Genomic DNA, 26,871 nt, shown 5'->3' with positions numbered 1-26,871 from the left:
TTTGGTAAGAAGTTCGGAGGACCAGAAACACATGCCTATATGGAAAACAGCTTATTACTTTAACAACATTTAAAACACATTTGTATTACATTTTTTAAGCAAGTACATGTTACTTTTAAAGCAATAGATTCAAGCATATTCCTGCCAATATTGATTAAATATACGGGCAAATAAACCAAAGCTTCGTATTTTTAGTGTTTCTAGAAACTGTAGAAAAATCAATTTTCTACTAAGAAAAAAACCAGAAAAAAGTTTTCTTTTGATAGTTAAACGTGAACTCACATCTTTTCTTTGCAAACTATATGTGGTTAGCAAGAAACAAACAAGGACAGAGGGAAAAGCTAGAATTGGTTGTTCTGTCCACCTACCTCCATCCTGCCAGCATCAATGTATCTGTACGACTATGAAAATCAAATATCAGAAAATGCTGGTTCATTCTTTGGAAAGCTTTCTGTCGCGCTAGCGTCGTTTGTTTTTTGGCAGTCTTGCTTCATCAGATGAGACTGGGGACGTTTGCCAGCAAGCTGAATGTGCAGCATCATTGCTCCTTCTCTGACCTCAGCATCCTGAAGTGGCTTTTCAGTTCTTGCTCCACTTATCCTGTCTTCTCAGTAAGTGGAGTGCATTTAGAGTGTGTCATTAGCTCTAAAGTTGAGGTTTGGACAACATCCATTTTCCTTTGCAAAGCCTTCTTACCCTACTTACTCTTGACCCCTTGGTGATTCGGTTGATGCCTATTTTTTAGTTTCATATTTTTCCATTACAACTTGAAAGGCTCCAAGCTTGTCTTCCTGATTTCCTCCTCTTCATGGAGTTCAGTGTAATCTAAATTTCAGCTTTCTGAGATCAGTGAAACTGAAATCAATCCTGAGAAGTTGTTTTTGCAATTTAAAAAATGTTGGAATATCTTTTAGGATAAGTCCTGTGATAATGATGGACTCCTTAGAAGTATGCGTATACCATTTGGGATTATTGACTTTTATGTTTAAGAAATAAATCTTGCTAATGATGATGATGCTGTTCAACAGTGATTTTGCACTTGTGCATAATCCAAAGGGTAGTGTTTAATTATTCTACTCATGTGCCAAATGGCTGTGTTGTTAGTTATATAAGCTTGGCTTTTCCTCTTTGTACTTCCTTATTTTACTGTGTCCAAAAGCTACTCATTTTTGTAGCTAATCGTTAAAGCTCTAATGATAGTACTCTTTGTTAAAGAATTAGATAATATTGCCATCCCTAGTTATGAGCTGGCCAAGGAATTCGGGGGGGTGGATTTTAGATTAATATGGTTTTGCTTATTTATTTGTAGTTGCTTGGTGTTTTGCTTAAACTGCTAAGTATTTAGAAGTTGGATGTTTTGGCCTCTAGCTTATTTGACATCATTGTTCATAGTTCTTTTTATATTTTGCTTTGTGGATCTTTCTTGTTACAGGAGGAGTTTTTTAAGCTGAAGTAGTAAAGCAATTTATTCAAGGATCTACTTGACTATAATACTGTGAGGATTAGCATTTCTAAATTCTAGATTGTTTTGTACCTTAGCCTTGTTACCCCTTGTAATTCACATTAGTGAGAAGGAAAAGACTCTCAGTCATATATCCATGTTTTTGAAGTTCAATAGTACATAGGTGTCAGCATTCATAATAAGAATATATAGCTTAAAACATGAACAGGGATATGTAGAATAATACATCTAGATTTATATGTAGATATACAAACACAAGTAAAGGTTAGATTAAATTGGTTCTATGTGATTTCTCTGTTTGTCTTCAGTCAAGGAATAAAATGAAGGAAATTTTAAAATACTCCCAACTTTGGTTGGCAAAATAGAACTCAATTGAAAAATCATCTGACACCAGCTTACATGGGAGTTTCTAAGGTTTTGGTAGAGAGTTGCATGCATAGAGTTACCCCAGGGTAGCTTTTGTAATTTAGAAACATGTTTTTATATTTCATGCATTTATTTGTGTAAGTTGGTGGGGTGCAAGTTGAGAACTATTATTTGTTATTGTCTAAATAAGCTTTCATCATCTCTGTTCTGCTTAATAGACACATACTGGAGGGAAGTATATTTTGAATATTCACATGCCCACTTGTCTGTGTAGGTTTAGTTTTAAAATGTTTTTCACAGTGACTCACCTTCATTAGCTTTCCAAAAATGACAATTTGAAAGACAGTCCTTGTTTGGACATGTGAGTTCTTATGTACTTGTTAAAAATCAAGCCAGAAGGATTTGGGGGAGATGGTGGCCTAGTTTTTCAATATCTTTTGTCTTTGTCATTTTCTTCCCATTTCTAAATTATTTACATAATAAGATAGAAACTAGACAAAAACAGACAAACAAACAAAAAAACCCCTAAAACTCTCTAGGCAACATTTACAATAAAACTAGGCAATAAGAAATCCCCCCAAATAAATCTGGGTGCCTATAAGCCACCACCAGCCATTAAAACCTGCATGAAGATATCTTTTTCTATAAAATGAAGGAAGAAGAAGCAAGGTGCCTGAGAAATGGAGAACCTCTAAACAGATAGCAGGTATTCAGTGCAGAACTCAAAGGGCTGGTTTGGAAACAGAGCTTTGAACCTGGGAGGAGCTCAGAGGTTTGGTCGGAAGGTGCTGCGGTGCTCCGGGCTTCTGGAGTCCGTAGACCTGACTTCCTAGGGCTTCCTTCCAGGAAAAGAGCCACAGGCTGTATAAACTGTTAGGAATGACACAGACATAGCAGCTCAAAGCAACGGAGATGAAAAAGAGAAATGGTCTAGTCCAAAATAGGACAAGGGAAAGGACCAGAAAATCCCCAGACTCAAGTGCCCTATTCTTTAATACCTCAGAAGAAGGAGCCCTGTGAAGTTGGAGAAACCATGGGTGCCTGGGTGGCTCAGTCATTAAGCGTCTGCCTTTGGCTCAGGTCATGATCCCAGGTTCTTAGGATCAAGTCCTGCATAGGGCTCCCCGCTTAGCAGGAATCCTGCTTCTCCCTCTCCCACTCTGCCTGCCCCTGCTTCTGTTCCTCTCTCGCTGTGTCTCACTCTGTCAAAATAATAATAATAATAATAATAATAATAATAATAACTAAAATCTTAAAAAAAAAAATTAGAGAAGCTTTCCTGAACCTGTGTGAAGCTTCCCTGAATTAGGAAAATAAGTTTCATGACAATGACAAAATTGAGGAGCAGGAAGTATTAAGATCAAATCTCATATAAAGCAATTATAAGCAAAAGATGTAGGAACCAAATAATATAAGTATAGTAAAGTTTACCAAAAATATGTGCTCCTTGAACATGTCAAAACTATAACCTACTAATTTAAAATAAGCTTAAGAAAATGAACTAACCCTTGAAAGAAAACATATACCAGAACTGGAAAATTTTGGAGAGGGTGAGGTGACAGAACTCAGGAAAGAAATAGAAATAAAAGAAAAAACTCATTTCAAAATTAAGACTAATTTTATTCTTAATAAACAGAACAGGTAACTATCTTGAGAGAAATAGAAGGTGAATAGGGGACAAACTTTAAAAGTAAAAATAAAATGAAGAAAGCAATTTACAAATCTAAGAGAAAATACAAAATATTGAAGACAGGGGAAAAAATTACAAGGATGAATAATAGGAATGCAGAATAGGAAACCCAGAGTAAGAACAAGCACTAAAAATGAAAAATCAAGGAAAACCTTCCTCTCCACCAAAAAAAGAAAAGATGGAACTATATACTGAGAGTATATCACATGCCTGAAAACATTGATTCAGAATGTCCAATACTATAATATGCTCTGATAAAATTACTGGACTTTAAAGTCAAAGAAAAAAATCTTCCAGTCTTTTAAACAGAAGGAATACATGACTTAAAAAAGAAAGAAAATTAAATAATCAACAGCAAAGCTTTTTTGTTTGTTTCATTTCACGTTTTCAAAAAATTCTTTTTATTTTGGGGATTATTAGAGGGTATATTTAAAAATTTTTTTCAAGATTCACATGCACCACACCCAGTGCTCCACGCAATATGTGCCCTCCTTAATACCCCCCACCAGGATCACCCAACCCCCGACCCCTTTGCCCTCCAAAAGCCTCAGTTTGTTTCTCAGAGTCCACAGTCTCTCATGCTTCATCACTCCCTCTGATTTCCCCCAACTCACTTCTCTCCATCGTCCAATGTCCTCCGTGTTATTCCTTATGCTCCAAGAGAAAATGGAAGAACATTCTTAAGAAACTGAAAGGAAGAGAACATGTGAGCCAAGGATTTTATATTGAGAAAAAACCAGCCTTCTACTATTTAGTAAGGACTCAGGAAAATTATCACTAACAAACAAGAATGTTGGTCCTGTGAGTACTTCTTGAAGATTTACTTAGAGACCAGGCTTCAGACAAACAAAATAACTGGAGAAATAACATCCTAAGGACAGGTGGAGACCATTAATTATATTGTTACCTGTAGAACTTAAACTAAGTGGGGTTAACTGGAAGAGGCTCCTACTGGCCAAAGATAGGACAATTTGATCTTCAATAACGATAATAGTTGCAATAGACCAAAAACCCATCAAATATGGTAAAAATCTACAAGTTCATAATGATTCATGAAAATAATAATAATTTTAAAAAAAGGTCATCTTTGGAGGATGATAGGAAACCAATATGTTGCTGGGAAAATCGGTCAATAAAAGGGAAAAATCAAACATGTTATCCTGCCTTTCCTGAATGAACTATATTACTGAGTGGCTGAAGAATAGACATGGGGACATACCTTCATATAATATTTCAACTAATAAATGAAAATGGATGATAGAAGGTCGCCATTTTGAAACCCCCACTGGGTGGATATAGGCATTTAGCATGACATCTGTGAGGATCACAGAAAAGTGATAACCAGATATCATGTGCCTACCAAACACTACTGATAGTCTTGCCAGATCACACTTGAAGCTGATGTATTCTCTCCATCCAGCCGCTGGTTTGCAGGATATCCAAGGCAGTGAGGAATGTGCTGAACCGCACCAAAAATATACAGTCAGCAAAGTTCAGCTACATCACATTGCCTGTGTTTTCCAACATAAACTATAAGGAAATGGCTATGGAGGAGAAATTTGTAGATATTAAATGTGAATTAAAATATATCAGATTTTTTGAAATGAGCAACTACCGTATCTAGGGATAGACTTTGGGGTGAAAAATGCATTTTTTACACACAAGGTAGTTGTTGCTTATAAAAATGAAGATAATGGTTATTATGGAAAGAGAGGGGTGGAACGAGGCATGTGGAAGGGGTTTCTGGAATGTCTCGCAAAGTTCAGTTTCCTGATTGGATGGTATTTGCCTTATATATTCATCAAGCATTTGTTGTACATAGTTTTATACATCTGTGTTTTGTTTTACTGTAAAAAGAATTAGAAAATAAATCAGTCCAGTCACAAACAATTTAAGGGTGGAAATGCCTAGGTGGCCAAAAAGCAGGCGATTTTAATATTTCTCTTTTTTTCTTTCATGGGTAATTTTTTTCTAATTCTACTTACACGAAACATGTCTTAGACCTGCAATTTAAAAGTCATAAGATGACATTTCAATATGAATTTGGTAAAAAATCAGCCACAGGGTCGCTTAATGTAGTAATAGGTATTTTAGTCGATGACTATAAAGCTCTTAGCTCTTACAGAACTTAGAACTGTTGTTTTTCTCGGAGAAGGGATATAGTGCTGGTAGAGTGAAAAGACCCAGGTTTGCAAGAGTAGCTTTCTCCTGACTTGTAGCTTTGAAAGCTTTGGTGTCAGCTTTCGGAGGGGTCAAAAAAGTAACACTAATCTTACCACCCTTGATGGTAAAATGAGAATGAAGGAAAGCTATTTATAAGGTGCAGAGTTCTATGCCATTATATTCCCCTTGTCTCATATAATGAGCTCTTCAAAATCTTTTGTTCTCCTTCTTTCTTTCTTACAGCAATAAACGAAAGCCTTAGTCTTTCAAGAAAGACATGGATAACTTAGAATGTTGGATAATTTGTGTAGTAATGAGTGTTTCTTTCAATTTCATCCTCAGATCATAATATCAATAGTTATTTGCTTAAAAAAGAAAAAGAACAAAGTATTATACCTAGCTTGAAGATAGAGCTGCATTTGATTATATTCATTATGCTAGGTGGGTGGTCTTTGCTTTTTACCAAACTGTTGCTCTAGTGCTTTGAAAGAGAGAGATATTAGATACTGTCATTAGATAGCAAATTAGACCAAATATGTAAAAATATCTTTTACCTTTTTTTGGGGTCAGAAAATAGGTGTGATTCATTTTCTTGGCTCGCTTTCAACTAAAGAATTACATTTTGCTAACCGGAATGTAACACCTAGTTTTTGTGGGGTGAATTACTTTCTATTTTTTTTTTTTTTTTATGTTACATAAAGCTTATGGCATTAGTGAATTCACTGCCTTTGGATTGTAAGTTTTGTTAGAAGTTTTTATTCCCCTTGATATGAAAATTCAAAAGGAAATAAAAATAATGCAATTTCTGCATGAGAATGCACTTTTTTTTCAATACTAAATTTGAACGTTATCACAATTAACTTCAGCCCCTGCTATAACTTTTTGGGAGGCAGGTTGGTGCTCTTTATTTGTTTTTTATATTTTTGTTTTGTGGGAGATGGGGTTTTTTGGTTGTTGGTTGGTTGGTTGGTTTTCCTTTGTTCTTCCACGTCTTCAGTGTCTTTACCTAAAGAACGTTTGATGCAGAATTAGAGGTGTACTTTCAATGATGTGCATTTTTTTTTCCCCAAGCAGAAGTTCATGTTGAAACCTAAATAGAGATAAGCTAGAAGAACATTATGCTAAGTGAAAGAAGCCAGTCCCAAAAGACCACATATCACCTGATTCCATTGATAAGAAATGTCCAGAATGGGCAAATCCATAGAAACAGAAAGATTAGTGTTGCCAGGAGCTGAGAGGTGGCGACAGGGTTAGGGCAGGGTAGGAGTGATTGCAAATGGGTACAGGGTTTCTTTTTTGAGCTGATGGTTGCAGCTGATAGTAAGTATCCTGGTACCTTACCCTCCTGGCCTTTCCCCCCACCCACCCCATCCAGGGCCACCTGATGGAAAGCCTGGATATGGCTTGAAAACCACTGAGCTCAATGGTAGAACGTTTTTATTGCCAGAGGAAGGTGGGCCAAGTAATGGAGGCCAGTACTTCCATATCTCATTGTATATTAACAAGGTTTAAGAGCAGACAGAAAAACAAATTGAGTCATAAATGCTTTTCTTTGTATTGGGGTCTTTTTTTTTTTTTTTGTATTTCTATCATGGAAAGCTTCTTCTTTTCTTTTCTTCTTTATCAAAACATGTACGGAGAATGCATCTATCAATGTAATGATCTGCAGTTGTGGTACCCATTGCTAGAGGTCCAAGTGTCCTTTATAAGGTGAAAGGTCCTTTGGCTTTAGCCTCAGTCCCAGACATTTCTTCTGTAAAAGTTTCCTTCTTTATTCCCAAGTGTTATTCTACTTCTTTCTCCTGTTCCATCTGGTTAGTACCCCCCAAACCATTGTCTATCTTAGCAACACTTTTCCTCTGCAGAGTGCCTTGGATTCTTTTTCTTTTCATGAATAGCTTATTTTCTGTCCTCCTTCTTTGTCTTTGGAAGGATCTGTACCTAAACAGCAACAGACATTATATAGTTTGTTCTGTGTTATTCTGGAAAGATTGGACACTGTGGGTCTGATGGCAAGACCTAGTGATGATGTGGGTGGTGGTCCTTGCTATACTTTTTTTTTTTTAAGTAAAATGAAAATTGTTGAACTTACATTATAAATAACTTGGACTCATTCCTCTCTGCTCTGCAAGCTTAAAGAATGAAAAGTTCTCTTAATTTTCTAGTAGAAGCAGACACATTTAGGTAGAAAGAGAGCAGATGGAAGGCTACAAAACCACATAAGGGCTGACTCAGAATTTAGTTGTTTTAAAAAATAGTTATATTTTTTAAGCTTCTGTTTGCAAAACAAGTTTGTATGAGTCCTGGGCATGCTTGTCATAGAGATGGACTAAGGAGGGTGCAAAGAGAAGGGGGGCCTGGCAGCAAGTAAGCAGTGTATTTAGTACTGGGTTTGTTATTACAGAAGAGTTCTCTGGTTTTGTTTTGTTAAGTGATAGGAGTGAGGCCTCTCCAGGTTTAGGGTGAATAGCCAACTAGGAGTCAGAAAAACAAGACTTTAATTTAGCTCCCTGCAGGTAACATAAATATCTTAAATACCTTTTCACAAGGACCGAAGTTGGTGTCTGTGTAACATACTGTAAATAAAAACTAGAGTTGGTGATGGAGAGTAAGATGCTGAGGCTTTGGGAACAATTCATGAGATGGGAAGAGGGGTTGTGGTGGGGGTGGATTTCAGCTCACTTCACCCCAAATGATTATTAGCTAATCATCCTGAAATGGTTAAGGAAAGAGTAACATTTCATATTGCATCACGAATTTAGTCCATGTCCAATAATGATCTGTTTGTATGCTTGGGAAAGACAGACTGACAGTATTGTGGCCCTATTCCTTCTCTCTTATTTATTGCTTTCTCCTTTTCCAGACTCCAACAGATGCTGGCTTGTGGGAAGTCAGTAGGCGCTAGATAGCTCAGCCTCATTTATTCACCGTAGTTAAAACCATATTATATCCAAAATCCTTCATCATCACTAAACACACTTAAGAGCAAGTCACAACTCTTTTATTAGTAGGAATTAGCCAATAGCATTGCCAAAACTGATTTTACTTTTTGGCCCAATTTTTTAAATATTGGAGAAATGAGCTAGTTATGAAAATAAAAAAAAATATGAACCAATTGCTGGATATATTTAATGAGGAGTCCTGGTTGTCTCGTGATTTTGTGACATGCTTTGTTGTTCTAGAAATACATAAAGCTACTGAAACTGTTCTCATTCATATCTGTTTGAAATTTATTATAGCTAGTATCTCCTCCCATTTTAATGAAAGAAGTATAATTTTTTCAACTTTCTAGACAACATCTGGGGAAGACGTACGAGACTTCACAAAGGTGCTGAAGAATAAGTTCAGATCAAAGAAATACTTTGCCAAACATCCTCGGCTTGGCTACCTTCCTGTCCAGACAGTTCTTGAAGGTGACAACTTAGAGACGTAAGTTTAATTTTAATATTAAAACGTTCATGTACTCTTTTCTCTGATGTCTCTTATTATGTTAGTGATACAAGAGAAATGATCCGATACCAAAAAGAATTTGTGTTTTGGTAAAATGTTTCATTTTTTAAAATTTTTACTCTCTTTTTTAATTTAAATTCAATTAGCCAAGGTCTAGGACATCGTTAGTTTTTGATATAATGTTCAGTGATTCATCAGGTCAGTATAACACCAGGTGCTCATTAGCTCATGTGCAAAGTGTTTCATTTTAAAAGAGGTAAATTAATATCCACTACCAGGCTCAGAGTCCACAGTCTCTCATGCTTCGTCTCCCCCACTGATTCTCCCCACTTCACTTTTTCTTTCCTTCTCCTGATGTCCTCCATGTTATTCCTTATGCTCCACAAGTAAGTGAAACCATATGATAATTGACTTTTTCCGCACTGGGTGTAGTGCATAAACAATGAGTCTTGGAACACTGAAAAAAATTTTAAAAAATTAAAAAACAGAGAGGTATATTGACCTTGGAATCAGTCTTCACATGAATTTTTGCTGTTTCCTTTTGACAATGCCACCGCTAAAATTTTAGATTTAATTTTGCATGTGTTCCTCCACTTTAAAAATATGTATTATTATGTGTTCATCCTTTGCCTTGGTCATTTCTTTTCCTCTTAAAAATAATTGAAGTGCATTGTGTTATGTACTGTTTCATGATTTTATTCATTTTCCATTTTTCCTCTCGTGGGGATATTTTGCTATTTCACATAGTGTGTTTTATACTTATTTTACGTATTTTTATAGTAAATTTATTAATAATATTGGATCTCTTGTTTCATATATACCTGCCCTAAAATCTCGTCAAAGTCTTGTATTTCTAATTTTTTCTCTCTTGAGCATGAAGGCAGCAAAATGAGATAGCTGTATAGGTACATAAATGGATAAAATTTCTTAAAAGTAGGTACTTTGAGTTTGTAAGTATAAATGAAACAAAGTCTCAATGTAGCAAAATTACTATGGCATTGTAAAGAAAAGAAAAATAACAACTTATAACCAGAAGTGAAAAGAAAAAGAATTTTTAAAGAAAGCCAGAAGAAATGCAAGAAGTAATTTTAAATTGTGAAACAATGATATATCAGGATCAAAATAGATCTGATTTTAAATCTTTGAATCACTTTTAAGAAATCTTAGCATAAATACACCTGCTGAGGTAATTTTCTTATGCTTGAATCTTGGGAAAAGTTAATGTTTATTGCTAATCATTAGCAAAGTACCTACTCATAAAAATAGTGATATTCTAGTTACAGAAAGCTGCCCTCTCAAATGACTCTAGAAAAGGTCAGAGGTGTGAAGTGTGAAGTTTTCTACATTCTTCTGTAAAGAAACTTGTAGTGAGAAGTGCAAAAAGTGTGTTGAGTGCAATTTTTGTGAAATCAGTCTTTCTTTAACCTTCAAAACTCTTAGTTCATTTTATGGAGTGTATGAGAGATACACAGAGAGCAGTCATAGTCTAGTATTATGACAGTCCATGACTCAAAGATATCAAAGTGGAGGGATACACTACTTAGCCTGGGTGGGTTTTTTTCCTTATAAAGCTTTGTAGACCATTGGCTTTGCTGAGTTTGTGTACAAATATAGATTGTTGTTTTTTGTTGATTTGTGGAGCTTCTAAGAAGTGGGAGAGAGACCATAACCAAAGCACATAGATATTTGATCCTTCTATACATAATGTTATGGGTGCATGACTATATATGTTGATGGATCCCAAAATACTACATATTTAAAGCATCTAGAAAAATTCCAACTTTTTGATAACTTTGCTTGATATCAAACTGTGTACAATGAAAATACTATGCCTCCCCGTTATTTTTTCCACAGTGTATTTTTATTGGAGCAATTTCAGTTTAAAGAGAGCAATTCATATACTTAAAATCCATAAGGAAAAGTAGATTTTTGGTTCTCTCTTTGTTTTGTGGGTATATTTCTGTCCTTTTCTTCCAAAGGTCATATGATTTTATATTCTTATTTGTTTTACCATCTAATATATAGTTTAACTGTGCTGAACACTCCATGATAAACGCACAGTTTTACTTCCCTTGGTATCAGATCTAATTAACCTTTGGAGTAGCTGCCTGAAGCATAGAATTATCACATAGTGCTTTTATTTACAAGACAATTTGATAGGCTTGAACTAGTGATGCACCTTTCAGTCTTAGAATAAACCATTGGCATTTGTGTCATTTCAAATATCTACATCCTTCATATGAGTCATGCATCTAGATCTATCTTTTATACTCCTTTTAAGTATTTTTGATAATTTGCCTTTTCATGTCAAAATAACCATTGATATCAGTCATTCTATTCTGAGTGACGTAGTTAAAGTCACTCAGACAAAAAAGAGCAGAAAAGCATACTAAATAAAAATTTCGTGCTGTAATTTTTGGCTGTAATTCTAAAAATGCTTCATTTCACCTATCATCAATTTACCAGCATTTTCAGGGAAAGGAAAATAAGAAAAAGAAAGGAAGCAGTATAAGATTAAATAGGATGTCACAAGATGTTTTTTGAAAAAGATTTATGAGATACGGGATAGAGTGGGCATGTTTTCTTCTTTTTTTAATTCTAGAACACATTCTTGAAGTTGGTATAGTTCATTTTTCTGCTGAACCCTTTCTAGTACAGGGCCACTTAATCTTCTCGTGTAACAATTTATGTGAAGGGGTAGTACAGTTTGATTTCGTTTATTCTCCTATTTGTGGGAGAACATTGGAGAAAAACCAGTCAAGTGGTAAATGTGTTGAAGTTATTTATGAAGCTGATTAGAATTTTCTTTTGCGTCTTTCTCTTTCATCCCTGCAAAATGTAGTATCTTACCCCTATCCAGTAATTATACATGCATACCTAGAGGGGATTTAGGAGAAAAAGGAGTTATTTCTAAAAGGAGGTAAGCAAACCCATGCTTACATTTTATTCAATTAATTTGGTAACTATATGCACAAGAGTTTTCAAAAAATAAATCAAAATAAAGGAGTATAACTTTATTGAAGAGTTGCCATTGAAAATAAACCGAAGAAACAAGCTAAGATAATAGCAAAAGTCATTTGAGAATTGTCAGAGATTACTATTAGATACAAGGTAGGTTGGTTTCCTTAGAAGTTAAAGAAGTAGAATTAGACACTTCTGCCCTGTATTGGTTAAAGTGAAACAGATGAGTTTTATGGTCCTTTTCAATTCTTATTGGAGCAAGAACCAACTCATGGACTGGGAAGAAGTGAGGAAGTGAGTCTCAGCTGAACTGAGACCTGGAAGAGTCCTAGGGCCAGACATGCACCATTTGGTGTGGGAGGAGGGGAGGGGGAGTTTCTAGGCAAGGGAAGTATTTTCAAAAGCCCAAGGACAAGATCATTTGGGGAATTGGTGTAGGAAGCTGGGGATAGTGGCATGAAATGAGAGTGGACAGAGAAGCAGGACCCACACAATGAAGGGCCTTGTAAGTGGTGCCAAGGTGTTCGGATTTTATCCTGAAAACAGTCAGGAACCATTGAAGGTTTCTATGTGAAAGCACACCAGGACCACACCTACCCTGTCGCAAACAGATTGAAGAAGGCAAAACACTGGAAGCCTAAGGCAATGAAAGAATCATTAAAATTTCAAGGAAAGTCTGGATTATATTTCATATAATATTAAGTTTATTTAGTAGAGTCTAATTCATTGCATATTAGTGTGTAATTAACCCAAACACCCCAGTGAGCCCCTACTCTGGAAAGCAGGGATAGGCTACATTATTGACTGTGTCTTATTTTGAACCCCCTTTAACTATAGACTCTACCTGAGCAGTGGGGATATTGCCTTGTTTTTATCTCCCAGAATTAAATGAGAAAATTTATCACTTAACCTTTTTTTTTTTTCTGTAAGTCAAAACAGTTTGAGGTCAATGAGGCCTAAAGTTTGATTTTTTTTCATCTTTATTTCTTTTCTTAGAATTCTCTGTTCTCAATATGTAAAACACTTTCGAGAACTATTTCGGTTCAGCTTTCTACCTCTGCCACTCTTATCTTAGTTCAATGAATCACTTTTGTGTTAACTGAATTAACTTCACAAGAACCAGTCATGCAGTTTCACAAAGCTTTTCCAAGTTCAATTAAGATAAAAAATACATATTTTTCTTGTGTTTAAAGTTTGCCGCAGATGTGGTAGTACACTTAAATTTTAGAAATGCTTTCTCTGAATAACTATTGTTTTTTGGAAAGTTTATAGCACATCATTCACTTGACATTTAACAACTATATCTCAGAGATAAGGAAAAGTAATGATGAAAAAATGATTGAATGATACTGTGTTGTTTCATTGTTGTTATAACTAGCTTATGTGCATGATTAAGTCTGTTTACAAATAGACTGGCTCAATGCCTATTTTTGAAAGTAGGTCCTTATAGTTGTAGTTTTTCAGCCCAGTAAGATGCCCTCCATCTCCTTTTAATCTTTGCTATTCCGACATTAACTTGCGCTGCCCAGTAGGAGTTAATGAGATCATTAACTTTTTCTTAAGTTTCTATGTATAATAGAAATAGCAGAATCAATTCAATCTAGAATAATTTAAACTTTCCTTCTTCTTTGTTTCAATCAACTTGAGCTTATGCAGGAGACTTTAATTATTTAATTAAATAAAGAACTAATTTTCTTTAGACTTTTAAATTTCCCCATTCATCACACCTCCCCTTACTCTCCTCAAAACAACAACAACAACAAAACAAAAACAAAAAAGCCTAGGGTTTTTCATTCTGTTCAGTTGTTTTTGAAAGATATTTCATGGAGATGTGGGGATTTCTAGGCAGTTTTTGAGATTGGAGTGCCCCCAGGGCTGGGAGTGGTACTGAAGGATCTAGGTCCAGATAGAGACAGAACACATTTCCTTATCATTTTCACAGATTGAACTTCCAGAAACAATTTTGTTTGAAGAAAGCATGTCATCATCTAGTTGCTTTCACCTTAATGGATATTATGTGAAATTTGGGGTGGGTGTAGGGGAGAGGATCTAGGTGTAACATCTTCTTTCAGTGCCTCTGGGAGGCTGAAGTACTTTGTGCCCAGTTGGATTTGAATGCTTACATTAAAAACTGAACAAAGAATCAGGAAAATCTCATTTTATTGCAAATCTGCCATCAATATATGATGTAGTCTTTGGAATTTCTGACCAAGTTTCTTCTCCAGGAAAAACATAATCGGGTTGCATCATCTCTCAGTATATCATGGAGCATTATCTTTTCAATTATTCCATGTTTTTGAGCTATCGTAGAGCATTTTGTTTCTTTTTTTCTTTTCCAATGAGGCTATTTCAAGATGCGCTTGCTGTCCTGTAACAAATATGCTGTAATATCTGTGAAAAGCCCCCGTGGCACTTGAAGGCACAGCATTTTGTCTAAGATAAACAGGGACTTGTGCTATTTTTGATTTCCCCAGGGTCCACCTCAGGGCAACCAAACGTGAGAGTGGAAGACAGTTGAGAATGTCTTCTCCTCCAGCTTCCCACTGCTTTTGTCTGCAATGTCTCTCAAGTGCTAGTTCTGTGACTTATGTTTCCCTCTCCCCCTCTGCAGTCCTGTCACACTGATCAGCATGTGGCCGGAGCACTATGAGTGAGTATTCACAGCTCTGTCCCCTGGAGTCATACCGGTACTCTGATTGGTGTCATTAGCTGGGGCTGATTACAAAACTCTTGCACTGGAAGAATGGTCTGCCTCCTGGGTAACAATCCTCATGGTTTGTTTGCATGGCAAATTCACTGTTTAACTAAGCTAACAGTCTAATGGTTACGTCTATCAATATTTAGGCATAAAACCGTTTCTTTGCTTTTTCTTTTATAGCCCCTCACAGTCTCCTCAGCTGTTTCATGATGACACCCATTCCAGAATCGAACAATATGCCACACGGTAAGAAGCCTTGACAGGAGCCCTCCCCTGTGCTGCCCCCCAGAATGTATCTATTTCTGTATGAATCCTCTGTTGTCTGTGTGCCTTGATTTAAGAGATGTTTTGCAAGAGTCGTGGCTCCATTATATTTGGAATCTGGGTTCTCATCTTTCCATGTTGTGATTTGTGCTTTACCAAACACCTGCTGTACAGTCAGGGAAGAGTGAATCTCTGTGGCGCGTGATTATGGAGCTCATGAGAATCCAAATGCTAGACAAGCAGGATTTTGATACTGTAACCTATTTCAGTGAATGAGCATAGAAACTGAAAGTATTCTTAGGAGATTGTGCACACATGAATTACAATATATAATTAAATGTATGTTAATGCATTATAATAGAGGTTTATTTTAGAGTCCCTGAATAATACAGAGTATAGGCTGGTCTTGCTGGCATGCACAAAGTTTCAGAAAAGAAGTGCATAGGCAGTGTCTCTTGGGCTAGCAACTAGCTCTTCCTAAAATGGTTAGTTCAAGCATTGTATAAATAGTAATACTTGAACTGCATCTTGGCCAGATAGAATTTCTGGGAAAAGGTAGGCTTATACTAATGGAAAAGCATACTTCAAAGCATTGAGCTGGGAATGAACATGGCTTGTTTAAAGGAGTAAGGAGTGAGGAATGAAGGAATAGAAGCTGAGATCTGGTTTGAAGCCCCACTTGCTAAGGAGTTGGGTTATATCTTAGGTAAAGGGGGGTCTTGGTGAGTTCTTAGACATGAGAGGAGCATAATCAGATTTATGAGAATGGAGACCCATTGTAGGCCTGGGAGATAAGTTAGGAGCCTAGGTGAATTAAGGGTCTATATAGCATGGTAAAAGATGAAGGCCTACAAGTCTGAAGGCAGTGGTGATTGAGAGGTAGCTCAACATTCAATGTTGTTTTAAATTCCCAATCTTACTAGATTTTGGCCTTTTCTTTTTTTTTTTTAAGTTGTTTTTTTTTTTTTAATTTATTTATTTGACAGGCAGAGATTATAAGTAGGCAGAGAGGCGGGCAGAGAGAGAGAGGAGGAAGCAAGCTCCCTGCTGAGCAGAGAGCCTGATGCAGGGCTGGATCCCAGGACTCTGGGATCATGACCTGAGCTGAAGGCAGAGGCTTTAACCCACTGAGCCACCCAGGCGCCCCTGGGCCTTTTCTTATTTTGTCAGGATTATGACGGTTTGAGAATGACAGAGAGAGTACCTCAGTTGACCATGCCATCTGGGGCCATGTGATGGAACCTCTTTATTTTCATTTTTCAGGCTGGCCCAGATGGAAAGGACTAATGGATCTTTCCTCACTGATAGCAGCTCTACCACAGGAAGTGTGTAAGTAGATCATGAAATTAGCACTGCTGGGGAAGGCCAGGTCTTGTCATGGCTGTCGGAAATAATCTTCATTGATTATGGCTCTGAATTTGATCCCAATCAAAATTGATAAGTGTGGTTACAGAAATGTCTAGATAGATTTTACGCTTTCAAGCCATGATAATATAAATTGGATATGTTTCTTTAGTTTCATATAAGTTAATGAAAAAATCCTGTATTTGTCAACTAATTTGCCTCAGAAAGATCAGACTGTTCTATTTATAAATATGTTTATAGATATTCATTCCATTTGTCAGATATTTCTTTTTGACAAATGTATTTCCACAGAAGACATGCCCTTCTATAAAATCCTCTTCCGTCTATTGGCTCACTTTTTCCCCATAATCCCTGCCATTTAACAACTATAACCCACACAAGCTTGGACCTATAACTCCCCACTCTTTGCTGAAAAGTCTTATTTCCTCTGCCAATATTTTATTATATTAGCAATTAGGAAAAGTCTCATTGACTTTACAAAGATAATTAAAAACTTTCTAGGCAAATATTTTATCTCTGATTGTCCTACCATAATGTGTCGTCTTGCTTTGAAACTTCTTCCCTCCCCCTTTAGAATTTTTAATTTTGCATGATGTCTAAAACGTTTCAGTAATGTCAAGTTTACTTGTTATGTAATTTCACTGTTGTTTGCATCTGGTGGAAAGCTGTAAGGCTTCCAGAAGAGTTACAGAATATAGTACTCAGGTGTTTTATACTAAAAAAAAAAGTGACAGAGAGAGCCAAGTTGTAGTACCTTACCCACTCTAATATAGAATAAGTCCCTATGAGTGTTTTATATCCTTTATTTTAAGATTATTTATGTATTTATTTGACAGAGAGAGAGAGAGATCACAAGTAGGCAGAGACAGGCAGAGAGAGCAGGGCAAGCATGCTCCCTGCTGAGCAGAGCCGGATGTGGGGCCCGATCCCAGGGCCCTGAGATCATGACCTGATCCTAAAGCAGAGGCTTAACCCACTGAGCCACCCAGGCGCCCCTCTATCAATGTTTTAAAAACTGTTTTACTATCATTAAGCTTATAAATAATGTCAGGAGGTTTTTCAATTTTAAATTTCAAACATTATCCTGTTAGTACTTTACAAGAATACAGTAGTGATTTATACATTATTATTCATGTACTATGAATATGAAACAATTCCCAAACCAAGATAATAGCATATTTATAATGTTTGTTTCTATTTAGCTACCAGTGTATATTTTATATAAAGTAGTTAGATACCTTGAGTAGCCCCTAAATGATTCCCACAAGGTTGATAATAGTCAAAGAATTATATGGAATACAAAATAATCATTAAAACCAAAATAATTAAAATCAAATTTAAATTCTTTAAAAAGGTGTTGGTCATGTCCTGTGAACAGAGTGAAGGTAATGCTCAAATTTAGCACATCCTGTCCTCAACTTAGAATAAACAGTATTTTAAAATTTAATACTGTTGTTTGAGAAAAAGAAAAAAATAATCAGATGACTAACAGCTGAATACATTTTAATATACTATCATATAGCTACATTAACTCATTCATCTTGTCCAACAAATATTTCTTATATATCTACCATCCGTGGTATGTTAGAGCCAGTGTTAAGAGACTGCTGTACATTTTCAAGAAGTTGTTTAAGCTGTTTGTTAAACAGAACCATTATAGAAATTAATTCATATACACTTACAATTAACTAAATTAGATTCAAATGAAAACAAAAGTCATACTCAAACGCCGCCATGCCCTCGTTACTCTACTTCGTTTTACTATTATCTGTGTTCTTGGAGTAATTTATTGTATTTGTCAGATGGTGTACAACTGTGTATCTTTTCCAAACTCTACATTTCAGTAAAGTCATTAGTTTGAAATTGGCCTTGATGAAAGTATTTAAACCTTAGAAATGGCAAAAGCTACAATTCAGGACCATTTTATTCCTTTGTTTTTTTGGAAAACTCCTTAAATGTTTATCAGTGTGCCAGTGGCACATACCTAGTGGGGTCAAAGTCCACAGATGTAACTACTATCCCCATGAATTTTACCGGCTCAAGGGAAGAACCACTGATAAGTGTTTGTAGAGAAAGAACATTGGGTGGGCATTTTTTTTTTTTTAAGATATATTTATTTGAGGAGGAGAGAGAGAGAGAGAGAGAGAGAGAGAGAGAGAGTGTGTGTGTGTGTGTGTGTGTGTGTGTGTGTGTATGTGTGTGTGTGTAAACAGGGGGAAAGGCAAAGGGAGAGAGAGAATCTCAAGCAGACTCCCCACTAAACACAGAGCCCAATGCTCATGACCCTAAGATCCTGACCTGAGCTGAAACCAAGAGTCCCATGCTCAAATGACTGAACCACCCTGGCCCCCCTGGAGGGCATTTTTGAGAGACAGATCAAGACCCCCAAAGAACTTCACATCCTAATTCCTGAAAGCTATTCATGGGTCTCTTTATATGTCAAAAGGGACTTTGCACATGTGATTAAGTTAAAGATCTTGAGTTGGGGAGCTTATCCTAGGTTATTTTAAGTGCACCCCATGTCATCCCATGAGATCTTATAAGAGTGGGGGAGAGTCAGTTAGAGAAAGATACAGCCAGAGAAGCAGAGGTCAACTACAGAGAGATGTGCAGATACCACGCTGCCAGCTTTACAAATACAGGGATGCAGGTGACCTTTGATACTGGAAAAAGCAAGGAAAGAAATTCTCCCTTAAATGTAATATTCAATTAAATTAATAGCATAAGAACGTATCTGTCAGCCACTAAAGAGAAACCGTTTTCCAGTCACTGGTGCGTTCAGATTTTCTCAGGACTATGTTAATAAACCTTATTTTGATAAAGCCAATCCTGGAAGTTTTTTGCTCTGTCACAGTTTGAATTACTGAGTATTCTGGGTTTTTTTTCCCATGACCGTGGCAGTGATTCTTCCATTCCAGTGAGATTGCGAACGAGGACTCTGAGTCCTTGAAGCCCTGAACGGGATGGGGAACCCACCGGTTAGACTTTGGAGTGGTCACCTTGGCTCACTTCACTGTAGAACACTTACTCATATAAGCATTTCCATTTTAGCCAGGACTGCTGACTTGACACTGTGAATAGGTATTCCACAGACTGCAATAAATACCTTTCCTCCCAGTGGATAGAGTCTTACCAGGAGCATGCTTCTTACCTCCTTCAGGCTGATGGTACTCCACAGGGTTTGTGATGGAAAGGTTAGGAACCAAGCCCCACTCTTTATTCCTCCGGCTGTCCTTATTTGTTTCCGCATCTAATAAATTAGCATCTTGGATCACAAGACACAGGAAGAAATCTTAACTGCTTTGAACAGGATGCTGTGCTCTTCATTCTCTGCTTTCAGCTTTCTTGCTTCCTACAGGACCTTACTGTAGTAGCAGTAAGTACATAACGGACTCCAACCCTGGCCTTTCCCTGGAAATTTCCTAAAGCTACAGCACTGACAGGGTCATGACACAATCCTGAGACAGTAGAGGACAGTTTCCAATCACGAGGGTCATCCGTTTCGGAGCGAGGGTTGGTGCCTTCTCAAGGAAGCGTTGGCTCTTCTGCTTCGCTCATAAGTCCATCCTGAGGCATCAGCATCAGAAGATTAGCAATTTGTATTGTTGTTGGGAAAAACTGAAAGCTAACTCAGAGTGCCTTAAGCCAAATAAATAAATAAATAAATAAATAACTTCTCTATTACATTTTGGAATTTTTCTCACTTCTGAATTCTCATCCTTTTCTTTAGGTCCTTTGAGTGGAGGTTTTGTTATTCCAATAGGTCATAAAAATGTCATTAGTACTCTTGAATAACAACAGGGGTGATACAAAACAGCCACCACTCCCCCTCTGTGAATATTCTGTTGCTCTAAGCTCTTCATCTGTCCTTGCTTCTTTAATCCTCTGAGACCCCTTGAGATGCTATTCTTGTTCCTGTGACCACCATCTTACAGATGAGTACATTGAGACACTGAGAGGGTAAGGAGCTCGCTCAGGGTCTCACTCGTCAGTAAGTCGTGGGATTCAAACCCAGGCAGTCACAGGTGCTCCTGACCATCGCTGACCACCTCACTGTTACGCCTATGTGGAAAGGGAAGGCTTCCCAGATGGGAGCCCCACAGTGGGGGTGGGGATGGTGGTGGTCAGAGCTTCTGCAGTACTCCTTGAGGTCATCACTTTCCCTGTCCCAATCCTGCCCAGTCTCCATCCACACCTTGGCTTCACAGTTCAGACCTAATTAGAAGATATTTTAGCTCCGTACCTCCAAGACTGATCTCCTAAATGTGGTTTGGGATGATCTCAACTGTAGGCGATAAAAGAAATCCTAATACTTTCAGGTGTGAATTTTGAGATTTGAACTTGTGATTTTAAATTATCCACGGTCTTTGTAGTCATTAGTATCTTCAAAAGCAGCCATCCTGCCCTGCAGTTTGGGCCTTTCCCTGTCCCCCAGATTGGGCTATGGAACCAAGTCCCTGGCTCCCAATAGCATTCATCCTGTGAAGCTGGTGAATTTGTTGTTGCATTCCCATGCCTCACGGGCAGCTGCCTCCCCAACCCAGACATGAATCAGTCCCAAGGCTCTTCCCCCACATAGACCCAATTCCCGGTGCTCCCTTTCCTCCTAAAAGTCTGCCTTTGGACAAATTAAAAATCCAATAATTTTGAGGATAATAATTTTCTTTGAAGGAGGAATTGCACACCCATGACTCAAACCAAAACAGGACCCAGGATAGTCCTGGGGAATCTCAGGAACCCAAGGGCAGATCCTTAGACCATTGCCATTAGGGTGTCTCCCTCCATCTGCTACCTGTCCTTGAGTGACACTGTCTTATATACAAAGATCAAACTGGGGTCTGACTTGCAGTGACATTGCTGTTTGTACCTCTGAAGCCTAGAACAGAAGAATCCTTGAGAGGAGGGAAATTATTGTTATTTTTGATTACGTCTTGCCTACTTTCAAAAGGTCATTGAATGACTCATAGTCCTTTTGTCATCTGATACATACTAATTTCGTAATCTAGATGGTGTTTACCATATGCAACTTAAATATATAATTATACTCCATTTAATGGTATTTCAGTGGTGCAGACTTATTTTTTTGCAACCTTTTCTGTTTTAGCACTATTGACATGTAAAAGCCCTTATCTGGTACCTCACGTACTATCTGTCTTTCAAGGGTATGCTCTTGGTTTTTACTATGTATAATTAAGAACTTGAATGTATTTACTTTTATATTTAACTCTTAGGACTAATAATCTGTGAGAAATACTTAAGGCTGAAATTATATGTTATACATAAATGGGTTTTTTTTTTTGCTTTTGTTTTTGTTTTAGAAATTGCCTTAAATCCCTTTTGGATACCGCAATGAAAGGATATAATGATAGTGGTGATGATGGTGATTACAGTAATAATTTAAATCCTATCAACTCCCTAGAAAAAATGAAGTTATGTCAATGTTTATAACATAATTTATCTCAGATCTAATTTTGACTTGTTTGTGTATAAATTTGTTTCACAGACACTAGTCCCCAAATCTTGAAAACAGAACACTAGTAGGTGCTAATATTGAGCACTGAGTATAGCCCCTGAGTCAGATGCTTGCGGGGACGAATGTTCTAAGGGACTCAGGGGTCTGAGGGTACCTGTGACAGGGCAAGAGCTCTGGGCTAGGATCCATGATCAAGTCATAGGGACACCTCCCCACCCCGCCCCAGATAGCTACAGGCTTTGAGTTTTCTTTTGACTCTTCCTGTTCTTTTTTTATACTTTTTAAACTTTTACTTTTAGTCCTTAATTTCCTTTAAAGTGAATTGTTCATAGGATTCATACAGTGGCTTTTTAAACCAAAGTGAAAATCCGTTTACTTCTTATTTATTGAAATACCTGAGGTTAACATCTACTTTTGTTCTGTTTTGCATTATCCTTGCTTGTTCTTTCGTTCGTTCTTCTGCTTCATGGACAGAATGCTTCGCTGGACATTTGCATGGTCCGGCTGGTCACAGGAATGGCTGGGTTAGGGCTCTAGACCTTGCTCCTTAGCCTTTTGACATCAGATATTAGAGTAGTAGGCTAAACCTTTTGCTTCTCTTGCAAGAGTTACTGTTTTGTTTTGACTTCTAGTTGATTGCTTGAGACGCTTTATCCTTAAAATAGAGAAATCTCATGGGGTTTTTTCTTTTATTATTATTTTTTAATTTTTTTTGGATACTCAGACTTTTTAGTTTCTATACCTTTTTTTTCAGCTTGAGGAATAGTTACAAAATACTGCATTATACCCTTACTTTGCTATTCCTTTATTTTATGCCCACTATATCTTTATGCCTTGTATTTTTCCTCTCCATATTTTAGATCTCTACTTTTTATCCTCTCTTGCTATTACTTCTATCTTAACTTGAACTGGATAAAGTGCCTGCAGACACTGGCCGTGATAAGGATCGCTGACCTAGCGTGTTGCCATCCTTAGCAGCTAATTGGTGTCCCCGTGTGCTGATGCGTTAGCCTGATCACCTGCCTCTGTCCTTCATAATGGTTAGGGTTAGTGGGGCACCTGGGTGGCTCAGTCGTTAAGCATCACTCTTAATTTTAGCTCAGGTCTTGATCTCAGGGTCGTGAGTTCAAACTCCATGCTGGGCTCCACACTGGGCATGGAATGAATGAATGAATGAGTGAGTGAGTGAGTGAGTGAATGAATGAATGAATGAATTAAGTTTAGGGTATTGGCCATATAGTTCCCATCAGGAAAATGCCCACCCCTAACCCACACCCTTTCTAGTCTGACTGAGCGACACAGGCAGCCCAGGGGCTTTTAAATGCTGCTGCTCTGCCCTGTCTTCTACCTATTCCCTCCTCATATCCTCATCCTTCCACAGTTAGGAATAAGCATGCAGTTCTTCTAGAGGCTCCTTGATTTATTTTTCAGTGACACTGCATTTTCTCCAGAAAGGTCATCAAAGGGTGATTTCTAGCTTATTTCAGTCTGCATCCCATCCATGTTCCTTATTTCCGGTTTCTCACTGGGTGATGATGGTTCTATCCCTTCCCCGTTGAATTTTATAGAGGGATGGTGAGGTTCAATATCAACGTTATATTGTGCTCCTAACCAACATGCATGACCTTTATTTTTGTCAAATGTATGTCCACACATACTCCATGTATAAACTTAGAGAGAGGGAGAGGTTACCAATAAAGGAACAAAAGAAATCAATCAGTAGTTCATCTGAACCTTTGCTTTGGCTGTTCTGCTGGGATACAAGTCATTTTTCTCCTTTGCTTCATCATATCATTCTGCCATCAGGGCTCAGGACACCCCTTTTCTATAAGTTCACTAACTCTCAGGTGCAAGTTCAAGTCCCCTTTTCATTGCAGTAAACTGTGATCACACAGGGTTGCATTTTCAGGTTGGACTCAGAGGAATCAAAGATCCTACCTCGAGAACTGGGTGTTTCCTGGCAGCTGCCAGGCACCAGTCTGAGGTCCCAGAGGGCCTCCGCCGCTCCCCAGACTCTCTGGGACTGCAGTCGAGTGTGCTCTGACCCCAGTGCCACAGACGAGGGCTCTAAGGGACATTTGCAGGCACATCACTGTCAGACGGGCTGGTGCAGTCATGACAGAGCTCTGTTTTATACCCTCAGCGCTACTTACTTGTTGTTTTCCTGAAGCCCTATCCTATACATCCATAGATTGCGGGATCTGCTTACCAGACACAATGAGAACAGCCCAGGTCCAATCTGCTGAAGTACTCACTCCATAGCTAGAGACTCCAGCTGGCAGGAACCAGGGAGCCAGTCCTTTGCGTGATTCCAGGGAGATCTGACTGGGTGCCCCCATAAAGGAAGAGAGGGGCTCCCAGGCCCTTCCTTCTCAAGAATGTACCAGTTTTGTCTATCTCGTTATGCTTCTGTCTCTGGCAACCGTTAGATTCTACCACGTGATTCATGTGTCTAATTCATTAGATGAGTAGTTAGAAAAGTAGGAGAGTCTAGGTTTAAGGACCCGTAGTTTCTTGTTTTAATGCAGAATGATTGATCCTGGTGAAGATATGCTGATAATATCAAGTAAAATATCTGTGGATATTTATAAATATCTACAGTTAAAATTTTTGCTATGTTATTTAAATGAAAGGGTAGGAGGATTATATTCTACCATTCTGTGGGTTACAACGCATTGCAAGATGGCTTTCAGCCAAACACTAAAGCCAGTGAAATCAATTTAGGCCTTAGTCCATGTGGGCTGCCATAATACAACTATAGGCTGGCCAGCTTAAAAATGACATTTATTTATCACAGTTTGGGAGTCTGGGAAGTTCAAGATCAGAGTCCTAGCAGATTTGAAATCTGGTTAGAGCCCTCTTTCTGGTTCATAGATGGCGCTCTTCTCACTGTGTGTGTCCTCATGTGGCAGAGATGGGAAGCCAGCTCTCTGGACTCTGTTCTAAGGTCACCCATCCTGTCCATGAAGCTCCACCCCCATGACCTAATCACCTCCTAAAGGCCCCGCCTCCTAGTGCCATCACACTGGGAGTTAGGCTTCCATCTAGGAGTTTTGGGGATCTACAAACAGTCTAGAGCAGTTTTTAAAATTAAATATTTTAATCTACTCATTTAGTATTCAATTGCTAATTTTGCCTAAGGTATCTCTTCTATTAACTAAATAAGTGGTAGACCTTCTTTGGTACCTCTGCTGAATAGAATCTCTTCTGAGGTTTTGTGATATATACAGGTTAGTCTAAGGCAAAGCATAAAGTTGTTGGTATGTGTAGTACACATACCTTTTAGATAAATACCTTTCTAGCACTTCATGTTTTTATTTTTACCCTTTTAAAAGATTTTATTTATTTGACGGGGAGAGAGAGTGTACAAGTAGGGGGAACGGCAGGCAGAGGGAGAGGGAGAAGCAGACTCCCCACTGAGCAGGGGGCCCAACTCGGGACTTGATCCCAGGACCCTGGAATCATGACCTGAGCGGAAGGCAGATTTTCACTGACTGAGCCACCCAGGCATCCCCTTCCTAGAGTTCCAGAGGGAGGTTAGAGGGACATGGAGCCCCGCTGCCATCCCTATCATCGTTGTTTCTACTTCCCTTACAACCAGAGACATCCACCTCCAGATGTGTGCCACAGCCTGTGTGCATTTTGTCTCCCTAGGGAGGATGAGCATGCCCTCATCCAACAGTACTGTCAGACGCTCGGAGGGGAGTCCCCGGTCAGCCAGCCCCAGAGCCCTGCTCAGATCTTGAAGTCGGTAGAACGGGAAGAACGTGGAGAACTGGAACGGATCATTGCTGACTTGGAGGAAGAACAAAGGTGCGTCTGACCTGGGAGAGGAAGCTGTGTCCCCCTGGGCAAAATTCTAAAAGGAAAGTCTTGAATGATACTTTCAGTATGATCCCTACCCATTCTCTTTTCAGAAGCGTGTTCTAAGAAACCCAGGTGGAATCCAAGTTTTAGGGTAGGCTAACAAGCTAGGGCACTGGCTAAAGATCACACACAGGAGGGTTCCCAGAGGGGTGACGTCTGTTAGAACACCTGCTTAAAGCTAGAGTGTTGTTCCTGCTTACTCATCTCACTGTTCATAGATGTTTTTACCTAAGAAGAAAGAAGGAGCTGGAGTTAAATCTGGAGCTTGTGGGCAGTTTCAGAGAGAAGACGATGCACGCGGTGGTGATTCCAGTTTTTGCTTTTCTGCACTAGAAACTTGCAGGTGGAGTATGAGCAGCTGAAGGAGCAGCACCTGAGAAGGGGGCTCCCCGTCGGGTCGCCTCCAGACTCTGTCGTGTCTCCTCACCACACATCTGAGGACTCAGAACTCATAGCAGAAGCAAAACTCCTTCGGCAGCACAAAGGGCGGCTGGAGGCTAGGATGCAGATTTTAGAAGATCACAATAAGCAGCTTGAATCTCAACTCCACCGCCTTCGCCAGCTGCTGGAGCAGGTAGAGTGTGTGGGACTCTGGGCTGTGCCCACACCCCCTCCCTCTCCCAGCCTGTCAGTCTCCGGTGGGGGGGGGGTGGTCCCAGTGTCCGCAGAGAGGCTCACTTGCTGCCTCTCACCTCCATGCTTAATTCCACTCTTCCAAAGGAAGCATCCCATCCGCCACTGCTCCAGAAATGTGTTTGCCCCACTTAAGATGGAATTTCCCATTCTTCTACCACATGGAAATCTGTCTCTGCTCTGAATCCTTTAAGGGAAGAGACCCTGTAACATACATCTGTGTAAATTACATGTGGGAAGGCTGTAAGGGGAAGGAAGCCATTGGAGCTCTTTATGCCAAAGCCTTTTTTCCAGGGAACTATTTTCATGAAATTCAGTAGCAGATGCTTATTAATGTGCAGCTATTGTTTCCTAACATCAGGCCATAGTTTATGGCAGTGGTTTGCCCACTTTCTTGACAATAAGAAATACAACTTACATTATGATGAATGCATACCTGTATGATGAATACAGCATAGTAATTGCCGTTATAAAAAATT

At 38.4% G+C, this 26,871-nt stretch overlaps 1 protein-coding gene across 6 annotated transcripts in view; it reads left to right on the top strand.

Moving 5' to 3' along the window:
• Positions 1-26,871, top strand: part of UTRN (utrophin) — a 507,070-nt gene that overhangs the window by 466,754 nt on the left and 13,445 nt on the right. For 4 of the 6 annotated variants that reach the window (XM_082730779.1, XM_082730777.1, XM_082730778.1 and 1 more), the window contains 6 exons: positions 8,974-9,110; positions 14,704-14,742; positions 14,971-15,036; positions 16,318-16,383; positions 25,547-25,705; positions 26,093-26,333. In XM_082730779.1, coding sequence (XP_082586905.1) covers positions 8,974-9,110; positions 14,704-14,742; positions 14,971-15,036; positions 16,318-16,383; positions 25,547-25,705; positions 26,093-26,333 — 708 coding nt within the window. The remainder of the gene's footprint in view (positions 1-8,973; positions 9,111-14,703; positions 14,743-14,970; positions 15,037-16,317; positions 16,384-25,546; positions 25,706-26,092; positions 26,334-26,871) is intronic. The other 2 variants (XM_082730780.1, XM_082730782.1) reach the window with 1 other exon arrangement.

The sequence above is a fragment of the Mustela nivalis genome (genome assembly GCF_964662115.1).
Source record: "Mustela nivalis genome assembly, chromosome: 5".
NCBI lineage: Eukaryota > Metazoa > Chordata > Mammalia > Carnivora > Mustelidae > Mustela > Mustela nivalis.
Note: the sequence above shows the minus strand (reverse complement) of the source record. Positions and strands in the feature narration are given on the sequence as shown.